Source organism: Antedon mediterranea, chromosome 10, assembly GCF_964355755.1.
Source record: "Antedon mediterranea chromosome 10, ecAntMedi1.1, whole genome shotgun sequence".
Taxonomy (NCBI): Eukaryota; Metazoa; Echinodermata; class Crinoidea; order Comatulida; family Antedonidae; genus Antedon; species Antedon mediterranea.
In genome coordinates, this window is record NC_092679.1 from 18234562 (window position 1) to 18256766 (window position 22205).

Below are 22205 nucleotides of genomic sequence, written 5' to 3' on the forward strand. Positions count from 1 at the left end.
GTGGTTACAACAGCACATTCTCAATAATTGCCCATACATTTTAGGGAATTCATTTTTTTTCTGTCTTGAATTTACATTAGCATTTCACCGTGTAGTCCTTTGTTTTGGAAAAAAATTGTCTTTTTTACATACGCATTTTTAGAACCACCGTCAAGCAATAGCACAATTGAACGGCAATCAAGTAGTGTGCATCGTATCAATCTTTTAATTCAAGCACCGAATAGCAACCAAGAAAATCCAAAGGATCTTTACATTTATTCATGCAGGCTCAATACACATTAATACATTAATTTTCTAAACAAATAGATGATAGAAAGTTTCAATATTTATATTCTACACTAGGCCTATACTACATTGATAAATTTTATTCTACAATTTAATGATATTTATGATAAAACGTCCATCGTTAAACTTTCAGGTAGAATTCATTGAATAAAATACAGTTTTATGTTTGTTTTCCGCTTGCTAGCAAACTTTAAAATGTTACGTTGGCTCTAAAATATGTGCTGCACATTCCTGTCTGTTTGAATCCATGTCTGACATGTAGAGTATAGAGTATTTAAACACTTAAATGAATATTTAGATATTTCTGCTTTCTAAAGTGTAATCTAAATAATCATCTAATAAATATCAAGGTAATTTTAAAACTAATTCCATAAAAAAAATTATTGAAATATTAAATTATAAGAAAGCCAAAAAATGCCATAATAAAAAAAACTGGCATGATATCAAACATTTTAATTGTTATTCATAGCCTTCAATTACATTTATTTTATGTATTACAAGATTGGTAAAAACACAGCAAAACATTTAAAATCTAAACTAGTAATTCAAACAATAATAAAAGCCAAAAAATGAGGTCCTGCATCTATTGTGAATACAAATGGTTGTGCGTACTACATATCCCCATAGAGTATTTAAGTTTAGGTCTACTTTTACACACCTTGTTAGCAGCCTACAGTGGTAGATCTCATGAACACATAAAATACAAAATGTATGTAATCTGCCAGGTGAGCTTTATGTGAACATAATGTATTATGTAAAATATGTAATCTGCTAAACTGATACATAAATATACTGTAATTGTATGATAATTATACATGCTTACATAATGTAGATCCATCTGTGATTACCAACAGGTTGGTAAATCATACTGTTGGCTTGTAAATCGATTTTAGTTTTTACGGGATGATTAACGAACCAGTAATTTTAATTACAAATTTATTATTATACTTGAACTAAACATAATTTACCATTTACAGCACTACAAAACTTGAGAGAAAATACAGAATAAAAAGTTGATTAAACTCAGCTGTCAACAATTACAAATTGTCATTAGTAAAATTTTTTCCAGTTTGCACCATCTAAATCATAATTTTAATATATATTTTTTTATAGAAAACATCAAATGTATAATTGGAATAAAGAATCTTTATGAATAATTATTCTATAGTTATGAATGAAAAAAAAAAGAATCTAGACTAAAGCAACCAATGTATTTATTATTTTACTGTGCTAGATGGTCATCCTCATTATGTGGGCTTCTTGCCATTTATGAATACATGGACATTTGGAGAAACTGAAAAATAAAATATATTTATTAGATTTGAAATACCGGAATGGTGTCCGGCGGGGGATAGTTTATTACCATTAGTTAAGGTCAGGGGTCAGTGATCCATTAGGCGCTATATAAATACTGTTTATTATTATTATTATTATTTGTATGTGCTATTTCATTGCCATGGTGGAATAAATATGAATTCAATTGGAAATCAGAATTATGCACAGTAAACAAATATACTGTATGGTACACAGTATAAACTATACAACTAAACATTCATAATTGTACTGTACTAATAATATCATCTGTATATTACAATAATCAACAATAATTTTTTATTTATATCTTTTTTTTAAAACTTACCTCATCCAATTCAAATTGTGTCTGTTTACCGTTTGGTGCATTCTTCTTGAATGCATCTAATTCAGGAGAAAGACAAAACAATAATGTTAGACTTGTTGCCAAGGAACACATTTTATAGTAGATGTAATGTAAAGATACTAGTGTAAGCCAACCCTAGAACATTCAAGTCCACCCTCAAATTTGGAATGTTTTATTTTATTGTAAAATCAATCTCTTTATTCATCTCATTAAAAAAAAACCAATACACATAACAAAAAGGAGTAAAACAAATGTTCCTTATTTCCAAACTTTGACCAACTTAAGCAATAAGATTTGAAATAGCTATTATGCAACACTTTTTTAAACTTAAAATCACAAAAGAAAAAAAAGACAGATTTGAATGCTTACCAAACATATGCTTGAGCTTGATGGTACACTGAATAAAATCATCAAAATCGATGGTACCGTCTTTTCCTCCGTATCTCAACACCAATGCACTGAATGTCTTTGAACTCACAGTATACCCTAAATTATAATTTATAAATATTAGAATCAATATCGATTATTTTGCTTACAGTACATTGGTTTTTAAAATAACTTTGATAGTACAAAACTTCTTACCAACACTTCGGAGAGCCATTCGTAACTCATATGCATTAAATGTTCCACTGTTGTCGGTATCAAATTTCTTAAAGACACCCTGAAAAAAGAAAAATTACATAAATAAACTGTAGTGAAGAAGAGTAACTTTTTGGGCAAGTTACATTGTTTTAGTACATTTTTAGTGTATAAAGGAAAAAGATTTACCTTCCATCTTTTGATGTCTCTCCACAAGGCCTTAAATTCATCGAATCCAAGCTTGCCTGAGCGATCAAGCTAATTATATTAAGGTTAAAGATCATATAGCAGAAAGTTGCGAAGCTTTCATTTCATTACTTAAAAAAAAGTTAGCTTATTAAAAATTTTATTTTCCTTTAAGCTCTGTTATTTATTTGTTAATTTCGTAGCTTAAGTTGGTTAAGATGTTTTAAAAGGTACCAAGCTTGATTAGCTCCGGCTATATCTTGGCTACCTTTTGTATTGATTAATTGTTTGATACAATAAAGAAGAAGACAATGATACAAGATGATAATTGTTTATTATCAACCACCTCTTACTGTAAATGCACTAATCACTCCCATACTAAAATACTTCACATAAATTTAAAAAGGATACATCGTTAAGAGCCACCATACTCTTGCAGGATTCAAGGGTGAAACCAGATGAGCCATGGAGTTCTAAAAAAATAAGTGAACATTCATCAATACATCTTCAAATAGTTTGTTTAAACAAGGAAAACCCATATATTTACATTACTACAATATTTGTTGTAATAGAGACAATAATGTATATAAAATAATACTATATGTATTTATAAGAAAAAAAGATGCACAAAGGCATATTATTGTCAAATGTAGAATGGTACAGTACATAAAAAACACTACTTCAAACATTATAAAGCAGTTAAAATACAATTTGTAGTTAGACTTAACAAGACTGAAAACAAAAAGTATCGTTCACACTTATACATGATCTAAATAATTAACAATAACATTAAAAATGTAAAAGTATTTTTGAACAAAATTAAATTTAAAGTTTTTCAGTAATACAGCCGACCCTAAAAAACCCAGTAAGTCTGGTTTTTAGTATGCATTTTAAATGGTAGGAAGAATTTAGGGCCTTTATGACAAATGTTGGTTTAGGAGAACAAATTTCTAGTTTTGGGAGAATGAATTTCTGGTTTTAGGAGAACGAATTTCTAGTTTTGGGAGAATGAATTTCTGGTTTTGGGAGAATTAGTTGACTTCGGAGAACTAGTTTTTGGATTTCGGAGTTTCTGGTTTTAGGGAGTACGATTTTAGGGAGTACAGTTTTAGGAAAGTTGACTCTACTACTACTGGTACTTTAAAAAAACAGAAATGATCCATTATAAAATATAAATAACAAGTACTGTACAAGAAAAGTAATGAAACAAGCAAGGCTCACTCTACTAATTATACACAGTATGGTAATATGCAATGGTACATAGATTTAAGAAAATCAAAAGCAAGAAAAAAAGGATAGGACTACACATGATGTATCATCATTAGCTTTGCTTTCTGATGATAGTTACACAGAAACTAAAGAAAAACTAAGGTAAAACTACAAAAATATATTATTAATAATGTTCTCACCATTCTTGATATCTGATTATATCAGCAAATTATCACCATGCAATGAATAGGATATATGTTATAAACAGCAGAGGAGAATGTTATATTAATATTATTATAAAAAATAATTGTTGCTAAGTATCTGTTATTATTACATACAAGTCTTTCTTCAATTAAAATAAACATAAACTAATCTAAAATTGTAAAAATTCCAGTAATTTACAGATGACAATTTTTTTTTGGATTTAAATGTTATTAAATCAAAATTATTTGATAACAACCAAGCATATTAATTGAAGAGAAACATGTATTGTTGTTATGGCAAACATGCTTAATTTCACCATATGGGGTCATTATATGAGGTCAAGCAATATCAGTATCTATATCTAGATGTAATTATTTTATGCACTGATTATCAATATATTTCATCCTTTACAAGCCCATAGCCAGGATTTTTACAGGGTGTTCATTTTTCCACAAAAGGAAAACAAATCACCAAGAGCAAGGCTAGTTCATTAGGCTTATTTACTATCACTGACTGGTCTCTTGGTTGAAAAGGGCACTTCCAGGAAAGTTGGAGGTTTTCTTGAACTCCCTGGCTATGGGCTTGTATGCATTCCATTCCCATGCTCTCTGACAATCACACTTCTAATACCTTCCCTCCCCAATTCCTCAAAAATATCTTATTGTGATTATTGTAAAAATATACCAACCATTTTTCAGGGCAGCATTTAAAATATCTTTAAGCTCCCACGCATCTACTTCCATATCCTAAAACAATTATAAATATTTTCAAAATAAGAATACAAGCAATATTACACCGTAAACAACATGGCTTTAGAGGAAGTGTTGGGTGAGAATAGAGACGGGTTTTTTTTACTCAATAGCTTTGTATTTATTGTTTTTGTTCCATTTCTGAGGCCTAGATAAAGAGAAGACCCAAAACTCTTGTTGATAATGATATACAATTCTTTAAGATGTCAACATTACTGGCTTAGCATCTCATTCAGAATATGTTACAGTCACTATTCAGTGGTCACTGAATGGAGAGCAGCCATGTGATTCAAACCCATGGTGCCCAAAATTAGTATAGTAATTTGTAGTACATACATCTCCAGTAAGTTTCTGGAAGAATTCCCTGAATTTCTCTTCCTGGGCATTAAATGCAGCCTGTTGTTCTGGAGTCAATGTTGGCTACACAAAAATAAATGTAAACATGATTTTAGTACATCAACAACAAAATGTAAACAGCATTAAATGCTGATGTTGCACTCAAAATGCAAATTCTAGTCCAGCACTATACAGAATAAAAATTAAATCTTTCTCATAACAACAAATAAAAAAGATAGAAAAACAGACAAATATATTATAGTAATTAATATGCAAACATATAGTAGTTCTTAAAATATACTTTAACAATATAATAACAGTATATGCCATGTATATATTTGTTATAATAAATCACCCTTTTTTATAGTCTAATAATTGATATTGATATACTTTTGTAGTTTTACTAATTATATACTATTATATAATTATGTATATTTTAATTTACCATACAGTAAGAAACTACTGTATAATAAATCATAATGTGCACTACAGGCCAAGCAAATGGCAATATCTTTTTATGGCTTGGCTTGGTGAATCATGTAAAAGGAATGTCTTGAGGCAGCCTAGATGTGTCTAATTTCAAGACAATTTTGTGTATTGCTTTCGTGTGTATTTTTTTTTTTTTTTTTTTTTTTTTTTTTTTTAAACTAGTTTTACCTTTTATACATAATGTATTTATATATTTTTATCAAATTTTGTAAAATACTACTTTTCAGCCTTTTGGCTGCCGTTGTATTTTGATGTCTTTTTATGAATAAATATACCTAAATGATAAATGAATATGAAGCAACAACTGTGTAAAGCTCACATAACAGTGGCGGATCCAGGATTCTGAAATATGGGGGCCCAGTGTCTAAAAATGGTGCCAAGTTTAATTTGATGTCCTATCTTTTGCATTATATTACAATTTCTGCGATTGGGCCTAGGTTCTTGAATCCGTTCCTATTACAATCTATGTTATGAAGGCTTCTAAAGCAGAAGCTAACCGGTTTGGAAAGTTACTGTATGCAGTTCTGTTATGTTTTGCTAGTTTGATTAGTAATATTATAAACAATTTTGATTAGATGTTATACCTTTTCCTAAAAAATAAAAATAAACCAGAGAATCAGTTATTCTATTGTTTGTAAAAAGCAAAATATATAATTTCATATTTTATTTAATAACATAACATTCCATAGTATTTTAAGTCAATTCCTAATGCCATGCCATATACTGTAGTATTTATATACTGTATGAGTAAACAAGCTATGTGCAAATACCATTTCCTAAAGGTTTTCAGCATACAGCGTACTAATATATTAGAAATAAGATTAGATAATATCATAATTATTAATTCATCTATGTAAATTATCAGAATTTCAATTATGCATTAAATATATAACTTCCCCAAAAAATAAGGATATTGTTACTTAATAATTGCAATTTATTAATTTATAAAAACAAAACACATTCAAACTGAAATTCAAATGAAACTAAAAAGGTAAATACAACAGAAAATGTGTATAATTATTTAAATTAAAAATGCAAAATTATGCAACAGGCATATAATGCAGAACAACTAAATCAATCAAACTACCGCTTTTGATGTTGGTGCTCCCGCAGTTGGCTAGAAAGAAGACGCAACATAAATGATTGAAAACAATTTACAACTCTCTACTGTATAGCAATTCAATGAGACTTACAATTCAATTCATTCCATGTAACAATCTACTGTATTTTCAGACTGTTAGCGTTACCCAGGCATTGCTCACTGTATTAATCATTTCAAACAAGTTACCCATACTATTACTTTATGTAGGTTTTTGTTTAATTTTTAATAATCACCCTAGTATCAAATTACACACAAAGTACTCAATGTCATATTATCAAGTTTTAAACTGGTTTAGTCTATACTATGATGACCGGGTATAGTCTCAGGGGGCCTGGGTATAATATTTGTGGAAATTAAATGGTTGGATTATATTGTATTTAACAATTGAATTTACCATACCCTTGTTTCTGATCCAAATGATCCTCAATTAGCAGGTGTGATTATACAGTACTTGAGAATGGGATTATACTCGAGCACAGGATGATACTCGGTCATATACGGTTGTAAATAATAATAGCTTTGTAAGGTATGTTTGGGTTATATTATCAGTATTATTTTATTAAAATTAAGTATAAAGTAATAAACAATCAATGACTTGCAAATTCAACCATAATAGTGTTTAATGTGAGTATTGGTATATTTATTTGCATACAGTATGTGATCCACCTGTACTGCATGTTCCAAGTGTAAAATATAAATATATAGTGTAGCTAATACTATATAGAAGAATTTTGTGTTGCACGTTATTATAGTGCCACTGGTCAAGAGTCCTTCATGCAGGTTTAGTTTATTCTAAATAAATATTTTTAATTTATTAAAAAAATAAAATATAGTCCATGCAGAAATAATAATAATTTTTAAATATTTTTAGTTGAATATGCCATTTTAATGTAACATAATAGTTATTCACTTTGACTAAAAATGGATGGGAAAAAAAATAGCTGAAAAAGGTATTTAAAGCAAAAAAATCTTTAATTGTCCGTCAGACAATGGGTTTTTGGTTAAATGTAATCGTTTACTTTGTCTTTTACAAGTAAAATTTTTTTTAACAGAAGTGAATAACTTTACTAAAACTGCAAAATGGCCTATCAAAAGTATGATTTTATTAATCTTCATTTTTGGGGGACAATACATCTTTAACCATTTACAATTTCATGCTGTTAGTATTTGATCAATTTTTCTCCCCAGAAGTATATTGACATTGGTAAAATCGGTTTTGTCATGTACAATGATATTGATAACTGTACTACTGTATAGCCAGAAGAGGGAGTGTATAGCCAGAAGAGGGAGAATATACCCCTGGGTGGTAACAGGGCCCTGTTAATACCTTAGTCACAGATTTATTAATGATCTTTAAAAAGAATATAATTAAAAATGTTAATTCTAATACTAGTGTATATATTTGTTCCATTTTGACATGCAATAGTAAAAGTCAATGTTAGTTATAAATAAATGTTAATAATATCTTTTAAAAAGATAAATATTTTTACCTGAGCTTCCTGAATATAGAAAGTTAACAAAAAAATGAATTTACTAAACGGATAATGATAATAAAACAAAATGATACATACAATGAAAACACATTAAATAAGATAAATTATAATTGTATATTTAATTAAGACAAACACTTATATGAAAACAATAAGGTTTTGATTAAATGAATAAGTAGGCAGTTTTGGTTAAGGTATTTCTATATAAGGGTTACTTATTTTCAAAACCAAAAAAAAACCAAAAGAACTATTGGTTTCATTTTGTATTTCAACATTTGAAAATGTATCATTAACCAAAAGAAAAATCTGTTTTGCCAACAAAAGTATCCCAGTTTATTTAAAGATAATCAAACATAAAAAAGAGTATTAGAGAAAAAAAAGCAGGTAAACAAACAATGAAAAATGAATTACCTCTTTGGGAAGTTCAACAACACCAGTTTCTTCATCAATATCTCTAAAATAAGAAAAAAAAGATTACTTCTTTAAAGAGATTTGGTTTTGTACACAAAACACATCTTGCAATCATCTCGTTGTATATTATGACACTAAATGTACTGAATTTTTAGTACATAGAAACCCTCCTGTGGGAAACTCCTTAAGGGACACTTTGTCATGAAAGAAACAAGGATAAATGCATGGCTACACTATGGTCAACTCCTATTCAGGGAACACCTCTGAACAAACCAAGCCCCTAGCTTCTACTGTATTCATTTCCAAAAAGCAACTATCAACTCACTTGGCCTCTGACTTCTTCAAACTGTAGATTCTCAAAACAAAGTCACCTTCTTCGTTTGAATTAAATGTTGAAGGTATGATGACATATTCTCCCTTTGGTAGCGTGAAACGTCCACAGATTTCTCTGGTGTTTATGAATGTATTGGAACGGGCCTTGGAGGCGTTGTACAAAAAGAACTCCTTTGGCATGATTTCCATGTTTTTGTTCTTCTTGCTTTTTAACTGAAAATTAAAGTTATTGTGAATGTAATAAAAATTAAAGTTATTGTGAATGTAATAAAAAAAAAAGAACATCTGAAAGAAATCATACCTATTTTGTGCCCAGCTTACCTGGATAAACCGACAATAGCCTTTTGCCTCCAAGAGTGAGATATGACTAGTTGAAATTGAAAACCCCTCTCCACAAATGAAAGTATGGTAGTATCTTGAAATGGATGGGACACCAGCGGAGTTTGGAGGGAAATTTTGTTAAGATGTGTTTTTTTGTTGTTGTTGAGAGGAATGAGATTTGAATTTTGCCATTTCATAAACCTCTGTACAGCAGATTTGAAACCTTGCATTCGTGTGCAACAATCGGGATACTAAATGGATTGTAATTGTTAGATTAATACCTCATAGATGGCAAAGCCAATTGTCAGGTTGTCAATACCCATCCTCTTCTGTTTGCGGCGATGTTTTTGCATGAGACTAACAATAAATGTAGATCCTCCTTCAATCTTGACAGCGTTGTCCTCTTCATCATCGTTATCCTCATCGTCACTACCATCCTCTTCTTCCAATTTTAGTCGGATTTGTGGGTTGATCCAGAAAGTGTCTTTATTTAAAATTATAATAAATATGTCATTATTGTATGTTATTTTTCCAAGTAGTAGGTATTACCTACCAAATTAGAGAGATCAAACCTCAGCCTGTTAATCTACTTTCAAGGATACAGTCTATTATGTTTAAAAGACTGATGGAAGCACAAACGTCTTTCATCAACATATTCCTACAGTATACTGTGCAGAACCTTGTTGAAGTACAGGCGCACATAGATGATGGAATACACTTAATCCACTACAAGGTAAATTCATGCAATACAATATTGTAAGATGATTTACTAATTTTACAAATTCTTATATTTAGGTCAAACCTGGGAAGTTCCTGCAACCGCCTGCAGAACAGTTCTTCTGCCAGCGGCCGTGAGTAGAATTCACATTGTAATTTTTCTTGCTCAACACTTCCCCTGGTGGAAGGTTACAAATGTCCAATCGCATGAATTCACGGGTGAAATCACGGAATTCCATCCTGGAGAAAAATTAGGTAAATACTGCATTTCATCTCCTTTATTCATCTTGATACAAGTATTAATAAATCAGTGAAAATGTGTTATATTATTGCATTCGTTACTAAGGTTATTAGAGATTAGTTCTTACCAGAATTCTCCATCATCTGAAGTTTCCAGACCAAGTTGTTTCTTTTCTTGAGCAGAGACAGCTTCCCATTCACGTGATCTGTTTATGATAAAAACAAATTGTCAGAAAATTGGGAACAAATCTAATGTGTTTAAAATGTGACATACAAGTGGTTAGACTTACTCATCACTCCATGCACCGTTCCATTCTGATTTTCCCCACGGATTACGCACCCTCACAAGACGGACATCTTTCTGGCGTGAACGAAGATTAACCTGTAAAATAAAAATCAATTAGTAACAAGTACAAGAAAAGTGTATAGCAGAATACTCACTTGAGGGCAGGGTTTATGGAATATACCATTATCTGATATGGGATGTTTATCAAATTTTATATATTCGAGTAGCTCTTTTCTTGGAGATAATAGGCTTTATTCAGGTAAATTAGGTACAAAATAGACTACCATCATATAAAACTTCATAAAAGATCATACCTTGGTGACACCTGTAATTGTGTAGGCATGTCCACAGATAAGACCATTGTTTTGTTTAGCCTCCACCTGTCCGGGCACAGCTTCAATGGAACAACCCATCTGAGAGCTTCTCTTGAATGCTGAAATCATGGTCTTAAAGAGTTTCTTAGGAGTCTTTTCACGAAGGTCGATAGCTTCAGCAACTCCTCCAGTGAAATCAGCCATTGCCTCAACAACGTTGCCTCCTTTTAATGCTTCGTAGGAGCCGTGGAGTCTACAAGAAATAAGTAATTCACAAACTATTATGTTACGCTCATAAAATGCACGGTCATTACAGAGCTTCTTTTATTAGTTAAATATTATATTATTATTAATTTTTGTTTAATTTTGTTTAAACCTTGACCTTCAGAAAACCATTACTGTGTATATTACTTTCCAGTTAAAAAATACTTTAATTTTAAACATACTTAGCATAAGCCTTCTCCATAAGAGCACTCCAGAACTCAGTCTTCTCCTTGGAATGGACAAACACCAGTTCACCATTGTAAGTTGGAAGGCGATCGTCCACAACCACATCAACCCATTCACCATACTGCCAAAACTGAAAGTGGAAGATTCCGGCATAATCTCTCTTGAATGTTTGTTCTGCTGGACAGACTCGGTGAAGGAGGTTCTGTTGGAGTGAAAGAGATGCAACGGCTGCCAAGAACCAACAGTCACCTAAAAATAATGAATAAATAAACAATAGTTAATAGTCAAAATATCTTTCTTTGTTCTTGGTGCAATATTAATATTAATCTCTGTGCAGTACATCCTTGTATAGTAATAAGTTTAAATAAGTCATTCCAATTACCTAAATACCTAACATTTTATCTGTGTCAATATTAGGTATCCACTAATGTGTAATTTGGTTTGTCAGTATTTTGAAACTGTAAAATTTTGAAATAATATGTTTTGATTTATGAACAGCAGGCTGTTGTGTACTTACATTTTATAACTGGGTGTTGGAATTTGAATAGCGCCCTAAACAAACCAATGTTGGTGATTCTAAGATCCCTTTCAGAGTATGGATGGTTGAACTTTGTTTTGTTTCACACATATTTTAATTACTTTAATTTTAATTAATTGTTCTAATAAATAGTTCAGGATTCGTCAGCCTATTTTTGACTTATTAGGCTTGTTCAAAGAAATAATTCTGAATTCGGCAGCCTATTTTATTTACAACTTATTAGGCTTGTTCAATTCAATAGTACAGCATTCAGCAGCCTCTGGGTTAAAGGAGACAGATTTTTGGAATAGCGTGTTAGGTGGTTCAAGGACAATATTATTATTTGTTTGTCTAATATCTTATTATCTTTACTGTATGTAAAGGCTTGTGGCGCAGTGTATTAGACGTTTGGACTACTGATCATAAGATTATGGGTTCAAATCCAATGCTCGTCCCATTGCTTGTATCCTTTACACTTACGTTTGCCTCTCTATCCACCCAGGTGTATAAAGAATGGGTACCTGTTATTGATCAAGATACAACTTTGCACTGATTACTAGCTGCATTATGGGAGTATGATTCCATACATGTTTGATAAAAAAAAATGGCCGGGATAATATTTGTACAGAGCTTAGAGGTTTGACAACATTACTGTAGGTGCTTTATAAATCCACAGGATATTATTAAAGGCTATTGAAATACAATGTATTATTATAGCATCGACACTTTTACCTACATTAATACTATTAGCCTGCTCCATTCTTTAGCTTATTGAATCATCTACCGTATACATATCATTTTACTACAACTGATAAAAATCATTCATCCATACAATTTCTGTATGGAAATATGCTAAATTGTTATGCTTATATCAAAGCATACCTACTCCTATTTTTTTCCCATTCATTTCTATTCATAGCCCAAAATACTAAATTCAAATATGATAATTTAAAATACAGTATTATATATTCTTTGCATCAGTGAGCTAAGTTTATTGGTCAATTGTTTTGCCCAGGTATGCATGTACTGTATTTATGTAATTATACTGGAGACATTTAGAACACTTGAGTAAACAAATTTGCAATTATAATTCTTGCAGTAATTATAAGCTTAGAAATCCAGAGAATATAAGGAGGGGAAATGGCACAGTAAGAACCAACATTGAATGAATGATTGCAAGGTATATTATAGCATCATTATCTCTAAATTTAAATACTATAGAGCATTCATTAGAAAATAATTGTCATTTAAGTAAATGAGTTATTTCTTTTGTAGTCCTTTCCTAACTCAGCGGATATGACTTTGCAGACAGACACACGCTTCAAAATATTTAATTTAATATGGAAATGTCAGGAATTTGAGCAGTTGAACTGTAGACCAGTTAGGAATTCTGTCTAGTAAGATCACAAGCATGGAAACAACTGACCTAGCAGCACTGGGGATCATTTTACCATCTTGTTTATGTTACATATTTTAGGTAATATTTGGACATCTGTCTGGCATCATTTCTCATTCTGAGTCATACTTATTTTTTAAAAACACTTTTAAGCAGAGCATGTTCTTTTTTTTTACAATCAAAATAATTTGACTGTAGTAAAAAGCACCATATCATTATGTTATGTACAATTATTAAGGTCACTAGAGATAGAGTACTCCTTCCTTTAAAAACACAAACAAATGCAAAATGCCCACACATTATTTACTTACTTCACTGGAACTTCTTAAGTTCAATCAATCTTTCTTTGAATTAGGACAATATAGCATAGTCCTAAACCATACTATAGTTTCAAAACACTATTGTCTACTCCCACTGGTTTACCACAGGCATATAACATTATCAGACAAGCCATTGTCATTGCATGACTATTCTTATTACCCTGTATATACTGTATTTATAAGAGATTTACGGAGCAGCCCAAGCGGAAATGTCGGCAGACTTTTCAGCTGAAGGCAGTAATAATATATATATATATACTACTGTATTTGGACTAAACTAACAATTGCTTTAGATACTGAGTATTTGCGCCACAGGTGAATAAATTGCGCCCCCGGACAACCACCCCCTTAGGATAACTACCCCCCGGTCAACTACCCCCCCCCCCCCATCCAAAAGTAGACAAATATATAGGACCGGTTTCTGTAAAAATGAAAATGAAATCATCTGTTTTTAACGGGTGTTTCGAAACTAGAGACCCGAGACCAGAGACCTGACACGAGACCCAATACGAAAAGGGAGACCTATATTTGGGTCTCCCTTTTCGTATATTAGGGTCTCTCTTTTCGTATAGTGTGGTCTCTCTTTTCGTATAGTGGGGTCTCCCTTTTCTTATAGTGGGTCTCCCTTTTCGTATATTTGGGTCACCCATTTATGAATACACTTTACACTACAGACGAAGTACACTACAGAGGATTTACAGGGCACAATATATGTGTTTGCCCTTCTTATCTTTAAAAATATTGTTAGATTGGTCTCTGTGTCCCTTTTATATCACACCTCAGTGTATCATTATCTGATTGGTTAATTTTGTATTGCATGTTGTTCGGTATAACCTTTACTGCACAGTAAAGGTTATATATAATGGTTCTATTTATCAAATAGTAGAATTTTGTGAAACATGAGACTACGGACTGTTTGAGACGTTTCTTGTGTGTATAACAGTATAATGTTGTTTATTTGTTATTTTCTGCAGTCAAAATCTTAGCCTTTTTAATGCCTGCCTCCTACCTACCATTTTTCAATTCAATTCAATTCAATTTCTTTTTATTTCGGAAATATCATCCATATTAATAAACTTATTAACAGAAAAAGACAAATCTAAACTTAAGTATAAAGAATAACTCCCTGATTTGACATAGCTAGAAACCATATACTTTATATTGTCACGCAACTGTGTTTTTGCTTTAAATAGGCCAAGAGCATTAGATTTACTGTAGATAACCTGGTATTGTAACAAGCTGAAGTGTATTTGCATTAGTTGCTTTAAAATGCATTGTTACAGTATGCAGCATGAGAAGAGAACTTTTCTCTGAAAACAGGACATTGGCAAGACCAATAGTACTGTATCTTGTTTATCTACTGCTGTATTATCGACAACCTTACTACTTTATAAGGATATTATACTTGTACTTATTGTTTTATATGGAACAATCATTGTACACCTACAAAACCACAGACACCACAGCAAAGTGTAGGTGCAAGTTAACAAGCCATTTGTTACCACAAAAGTACTGTATCAACAAATTAAAAAATTTAGAGCCTGTTTCTATCAAAGATTTTCTAACCTGTTGTGGGTTATTGTTACAAAAAATATCATTTTATCATGTAATTTTTACAAAGGATGTCGCTATCCACAGACAGTTACTCAAATGTTTGTGCGACCTTCTGAAACCGGTTTAAAAATCAACCCTTAAACATTAAAATAAAGACACAAAAAATATATTATATTTGATTATTTGTTTTTTTGTGGAAATTCTTAAGGTTACGAATATAGAGTTTGCTAAAATGAATAGGAGAACAAAAGGTGAGCTCTAATGTGTACTTACCAAGCATACCCTGCTCAATGTCAAAACGGCTCGCTCCTCCTACAAAAAATTCAGGGTTATCCACAATTTCCTGAAAAAAACAAATCAAGACAAAAATCAACTATTTTTTGTTTCTAAATAAGTATTTTTAAACTAATGATTTTATGCTAATTAAGTAGACTAACAAAGTATATAGTACAATGTCTATTAAGGGGACCCCCCCCCCCCAATCTGGAGGACCCAACTAGGTACTATGTTCTCTTATCCCCCATGTTAAAACCTATTGCCTATTGTTCATTCACATTCCCCTTAAAGGTATCTAGTATCAAACAACGGCCTCTACTCTACTGTAATATATAAAATATTTCTGTCAACAAAATTTAAAACAAACAATTTTTTTATAAATGTGTAATAATAGTTATTTGCATTATTTATTGCAAATATTATGTTGAATTCTATAATTACTACATATTTACAAGGTTTTTTCTGTGATGCAAGGATGGAATATTAAAAATAATGCAAACAAGAAAATTACAGTATCAATGGTTCTTACAATTTGCAATTCCTACTTAGTGTAAAAAAAGAAGCTGTTCACAAAGTTATCATTACGGTACATTGTTAATTTAGCACATATGACTTCATCGGATTTGCCTAGGTGCTACGTTAAAATAATACTGTTTTTATACTAGAACTAAAATATGATTACATATATCAATATGGCCTCTATGTCACACTATGGTGGCCTCTACTTGTCAATGTCCTGTCAGCAATCTAATCCTAGTGATGTTCAAAGTGTGATGTACCGATGAATTAATTTATAATATGCTGGTCACAATTAGCGCTACAGAGCAGGAAGTCCTTGAAACGCACTGATAAACATATAATTCTGCATATACTGTAGCTACATTAAATTTTATATACAAATATCAATTATATATTTCAAATATTTTATTTAGTTGCTTATGTAAAATGAAGTTTTCACATTTTATAAACATTTAAAACCCATTAAACTGGACAGGTTTAGGCCTAGTGGATCATAAACATCTCGGTGGGAGCTTTTATCTATAGCAATATATATCTAGAGTAAACTATACATTTAACTATATTTTATTGCATGTGCAGATTTTACATATTAAACTAATGTAGACATTATATAGGTTGGTGCCGCTTTGTATACAGCAATATTACTATATCAATCATATTACTGTATCAATCATATTACTGTATCAATCATATTAATGTATCAATCATATTACTGTACTGTATCAATCATATTACTGTACTGTATCAATCATATTACTGTATCAATCATATTACTGTATCAATCATATTACTGTATCAATCATATTACTGTATCAATCATATTACTGTATCAATCATATTACTGTATCAATCATATTACTGTATCAATCATATTACTGTATCAATCATATTACTGTATCAATCATATTACTGTATCAATCATATTACTGTATCAATCATATTACTCGTCAATGTTAGTTTTGTCTAAATGTCCATTCCCTGAGCTATACTGTAGCCGCCAGTGATCATTTACATAATTTATAATAATATTTATTAATTATCTCAAGAATACAAATCATTAATCATTAATTAATAAAATTTTAAGCAATTTACTATATCCATAAGCAAATATATAAATGTATTTTCATCTCGGTTCAAATGGATAATGAAGTTTTTTATGGTTTTTGTTTACAGTACAGGAAAGTAATCCTTGACGAAAAGGACACCAACCCTGCACAATTATTTGCATATTTCTTAGGTGTACACATACTGTATGATGTGTACATTTTAAAGAACAGACATCTTTTGTAATGAGTAGAGGGTTAAACCCTTGAGTATTTTTCTTCAAATTTGGCCCCTTTTACAGCAGTCAATATGGGCCTGCTGTCCCTGTCCAGATTTAATCCTAGTATAGTTTTGTTTAAGCTGCAAAAGGAATTATCACACCAAGAAGTTATACAATTTTTGTCGTTAATATATTTGTGATGAATACATAAACATTGGAGCATGTAATTGTCATAGATTTTATGCGCAGTAACCATCCAAACTTTCTTTTATTTCAGATTATATCAACACACTTTAATTTTAAGTTCCAACCCTAAGAAGCCTCAATTATACCTTCAAAATGTACAGGTTGTACCGCTTGTATATTGGCCACCCACCCGCTGTAGCCCATCCCAAAGTATTCCCAACTCTTGAAAACTAATCCACACCCTTGCATTTCATAAATTCCTTATACTTTACTATATATGTATTATCTAGTTTATACTGTTGTACATTGCACTGTAATCCATATTATCTGATGGAAAAATATGGCGCAAACACCCAAAACAGTGGTTGACATAATTTATACACGGTATCAGCCAATCTGGTGCCACGTCCACGATATCATCAGTGTGCAAATATCATAATGAGCAGCGGACAAATATTAACAACACTTTAGCAAAATTATAACACGTTTTTTCTATCTTTGTCATTAATTTTGCATAAATTTAATTATGCTAAAAACCAGTGAATGATGTCACAAGGGATGGAGTGAAAGGGATTATGGGAGATTTAGCACTCTGCTAATTGGTCTGGGATTGATACTGTAATAGCATATATCCGAGAATTATTTGAAATTTTAATAAAAATATTGACTTTATGCATTTCTTTTAAATACCTCAGGAGAATGTATGAAGTGTTATGAAAAGTTTTGAATTGTGCATCCTTTATAAAAATTCCCATGGTGAAAAGTCTAGGGAAACTATTAACAAACTATTGGAGGTTGATATACAGGTTGCAAGTACAATTAATATTAAAAATTAATATGCATACCAAATTAATGAATATGTCTAGTACCTAATTAATGGATGCAATAGACAATACTAAATAAATATCAATCATTAATTCAGAATAAGGCAGGGATATACAAAAGCTATTACTGAATCCAATATAGTGAAAATGTTTTTAATAAATGCAATGTACTTATGAATATTCAACAGCATAATTATGAATATTCAACAGCATGTTTATTTATTCAACTTGCATGCAGTCAATAACTAATAGATTTAATATTAAATTTAAGTACTTCAATATTCATTTACTATCAAGGACTATTTTTTATGATTTCAGAAAGTTAAATCATAATGCAAAACAATTCATTCGGCAGATGCATCTGTTACCATGCCGATTGATTAGGAATCATTTATTTTTAGCAGCTGGCATGGGTGTTGATTGGTTGTGTAAAGCATTTGACCTTAATAACTAAATATGAGAAAAGATTTGCAGCATAACACAGTCCTGGATAGTATAAATAATGAAAACTTTACACATACTGTACAGTCAGTACTGTCCTGTTGCGAAGTTTCAGGTATAAAATTTATGTTAATGAGGTTGACCGAGATACATTCATCATTTTAATATGACCCAAAATCACCCAATCAAATGTTTGATGAAAATTATAGATGCGTGTTATTGGCAAAGATATTAGTTTTTACAATATTTAGTACTAGAGGCCAGAAAAGGAATAACAGTACAATATAGGACAACAAAATGGAATAAGGAAAGTTGAATTTAAATGGTTTATTCTGACTTACCCCTGGTCGTTGCCAGACAAATGGTCTAGGAGGTTTCTGACTGAAGAACAGATTCTTCTCGATTGCTGGGAATTCATCATCTTCATACAATGTTCCTTTCTTCAAACATTCATTCTTTAATTTCTGGTAATCCTGGTTTTTGTATGGTTTCGACATCTTTCTTCTTTAGTAACCTCTGAAAATTAGACAAAAATGTCACGCTCTGATATAATTACAATTTATATAGTACTGTCACATATGTTTTACATTAAAGCATTAGTGGTCTAATGGTAGGGTGCCTGCATACCAAGCAGAAGATTCCGGGTTCGAATCTCAGCTGAGGGTGCTTATTCTTACCTTATTATAATAAATCAGTTCATAAATTGATTTCCTGTATAACAGCCATGTATTTTGTAGTTTTTCTATACTTGTAAATTTGCATTATATGTATTTCTTTTAATTTTTTCATTTCTATATTCTATAATTCATATCAGTTTATTCATAAATTATTTGTAGGCCTATGTATGTCACAGGAGTGAATACTGTTGGTAAATTATAGATAGATGTTGTGCATTATGTTAATATATTTGAAAATCCAGACATAGCCATTTATGCAAGTGCTTGTTTACTGTACAGTATACTGTATGTAAATGATATTTAAACATTTATTACCTTATTGTATACCAGGTTTAATGTATAGATGATAAAATGGGAAAATATGTACATACTAACATACAGTAACTACTAACACTACATACAATACTAACACTTTACTATCAGTTTCAAATATATTATTCTACTATTTCAGTTTTATTGGGCCTACAGTACATGAAACTATTGGCGCGCCATAGATATTGGCGTTCCATACCCGAACGAATTATACACCTCTTTTGGAGGACCTCACACATCCCTTAGCATTCTCATGTATTTAAATGTACTTTTTCTTTCTACCGACCTAATTTTCGAAACAATTATTTTGCGCTTGTATTATAGAAATAGCATAGCAAAAGACATAAGATAATTGAAACCATCATAAACACAAATATTAACATTAATGTAAATAAAAATGTAATCTACAATAACAAATTAATAGAGTAGGCCTACTCGACTCTAGTGCATATGATAAGTGCTTTCTCAGCACATAGCGAAGTCATGCATGCAAAAACAGGTCAATAAAAATACAGATTGCACCCAAATTAACACAAATGAATAAGCATGACAACTAGTGCCCGGATATGATTAATACCATAATGAAATAAATATGATATAAATATGTCTAAAAAAGCTGCATTTACCCCGACAAAAACTTACCTTTTACACCGGTACCAAAATCACGATACCACTACAGTATACGCTAAGTGCAGTGTAGTAGTGGGTGGTATATCGGGGAGAAAACCGCCGCGGTACGTGCCGACGCCCAGAAAATATCTCATAAATTTGCAATACCGCCATCTATAGTTTACCTAGGAGTATTTTTGTTTTATTGGAGTAAACAATTACAATAAACTTCTATATAAAAACAAGTTCACCGTAAAATTATTTTGGTCTAGCAAAGAAAGTGTATGATATTGTTTTCTTTTAAAAGAGTGATTAAAGAAAATATTCATTAATTAAATAAATAATTCCACGATTATATAATATATACAGTATTTCATTTAATACTTTTACTACTATTTTTTGGTATTCTTACAATGTATAACGTTAAACTGCATATAAACAATGATCCGTACAAGTTAATTTAACTTCTATTATTTTTGCGTTCATATTGTTTAATTTAAAATATTGTCCCTACTTTTGAATTTAATAGACCTACAATTCTGCAGAGAAAAAGCGCGTTAATGATCGATTAACTATCGAAATATCGATTCCTGAAAATCATTTAAACAAATATGTATATATAACATAACAGTTAAAGTGTCTTAATGAAAAAAAATCCCGAGAGAGAAACATAAAGGGTGAAAGAAAGTTAGAAAAGATAGTGAATGGTGTTTAATAGCCTACTGCGTGACTCATGTCGTGAACCAACTTATAAGGTGTATACCGCCCTCTTTGGCTGTAAGTTTGTACTAATTACATTTACAAAGAAATACTTACGCGATCCGGTATACAAACTTGTTTTAAAAGAATGTTCTGTCCAGTCCTACCAGCTCAGGAGCAGCCACTAGACTAGTTTACAATCGTTTATAAATTCTAGACACTTCGGCTTTGTTTGTGTTAAAAATTTTACAATATTAAATATGGAGCTAGTTGTTCCGGGGGATGGAGCTAGATAAATTGTACTCTAAATGTGACCTGGATTGCGCTTTAAACTACTGTGGTCACTGTACTTTTGAAAAATTAAAACAATTAAAAACTTAAGCCGTTTACTGAGGTGTATCCGTAGCCCGGGTGTCGGGGATTAGACTATAGGTTATACCTGTAACTAATGGATGTTGAACAGCACATAACGCACGTTTTTTGAAAAACTAGACTCCGGTTATTTTTAAAGGCTTTTAACAAATCTTTAAAAGAGCATTAGGGACCCTGTCTGTAATAAGGTACATCCGGGGATTAACTGTCATATATCAGGGGACTTAACTCGAAGGGTATTAATAGGTAGGCCTGGTCAAAGAAGGAAAGTCCTAGTGATTCCCAATGTTGAGTCACAACTTGTACCGAATCGGAATGCCCAATTATTTTTCAAATCTGAAGCTTTGTCTACACTATCAAACTTTATGTGACAAAAAAAATGTGATGTGCCCATATATGGACGTGGCTTGGTGGTTATGATGCTTGGCTACCACTCCAAGGGTCCTGGGTTCAAGTCCTGTCACATGTCAGGATTTTTTCTAAGGACCAAATTCTCCACTCCCAAAGACTTGTAATAAGACTTTGTTTATGTAGAGCATCTTGTGTATATGTTTGTCTTGTGAACCTCTGAGGGTCCCTAATGATCAGCAATAGCTGGGTGAATCATCCTCATTAAATATGATTAAAAAAAAAAAAAAAAAAAAAAACCTTATTTGGGCATGATCACTGCCATATTTGGGCACATCACACTTTTTTGTCAAACTAGTTTGATACGGTAGTGTAGACAAAGCTTTAGAAAGGCTAAGCAGGGAAGTATACGCATAATACCTCCCTGGGCTAACTAATTACAAATGCGCTATTATAATCACTAGCTGTTTAATTAAACCAAATACAAGAAAGTTAAAAATGCAATTACTAGTTGTACGGCGATAGATATTTCC

General features: G+C 31.3%; 1 protein-coding gene across 2 annotated transcripts; it reads right to left on the minus strand.

Moving 5' to 3' along the window:
- Window positions 1–236: 236 nt before the first annotated feature.
- On the minus strand, window positions 237–20388 carry LOC140059830 (calpain-9-like). 2 transcript variants are annotated; one of them, XM_072105764.1, is made up of 20 exons: window positions 20287–20388; window positions 18997–19171; window positions 15419–15488; window positions 11355–11607; window positions 10909–11161; window positions 10599–10690; window positions 10437–10514; window positions 10154–10308; window positions 9633–9835; window positions 9023–9243; window positions 8698–8740; window positions 6782–6811; window positions 5206–5289; window positions 4809–4866; window positions 3119–3180; window positions 2711–2779; window positions 2525–2603; window positions 2312–2428; window positions 1925–1980; window positions 237–1579 (listed from the first exon to the last, which is right to left on the minus strand). In XM_072105764.1, exons 2-20 carry the CDS (start codon window positions 19150–19152, stop codon window positions 1553–1555), a joined length of 2106 nt encoding a protein of 701 aa, XP_071961865.1. In that variant the 5' UTR covers window positions 19153–19171; window positions 20287–20388; the 3' UTR covers window positions 237–1552. The 2 variants fall into 2 exon arrangements, with proteins under 2 accessions (XP_071961865.1, XP_071961866.1); XM_072105765.1 differs by lacking the exon at window positions 6782–6811.
- Window positions 20389–22205: the final 1817 nt, after the last annotated feature.

Excerpts from the sequence above, each read along its gene's own strand:
- LOC140059830 (XM_072105764.1), bottom strand. The coding sequence starts at position 19,152 with ATGTCGAAACCATACAAAAACCAGGATTACCAGAAATTAAAGAATGAA. Across the intron at positions 11,162-11,354 it reads ATGGAGAAGGCTTATGCTAA|ACTCCACGGCTCCTACGAAG; the intron begins GTATGTTTAAAA and ends TATTTCTTGTAG. Across the intron at positions 6,812-8,697 it reads TTGTTGAACTTCCCAAAGAG|CCAACTGCGGGAGCACCAAC; the intron begins GTAATTCATTTT and ends TCTTCTTTCTAG.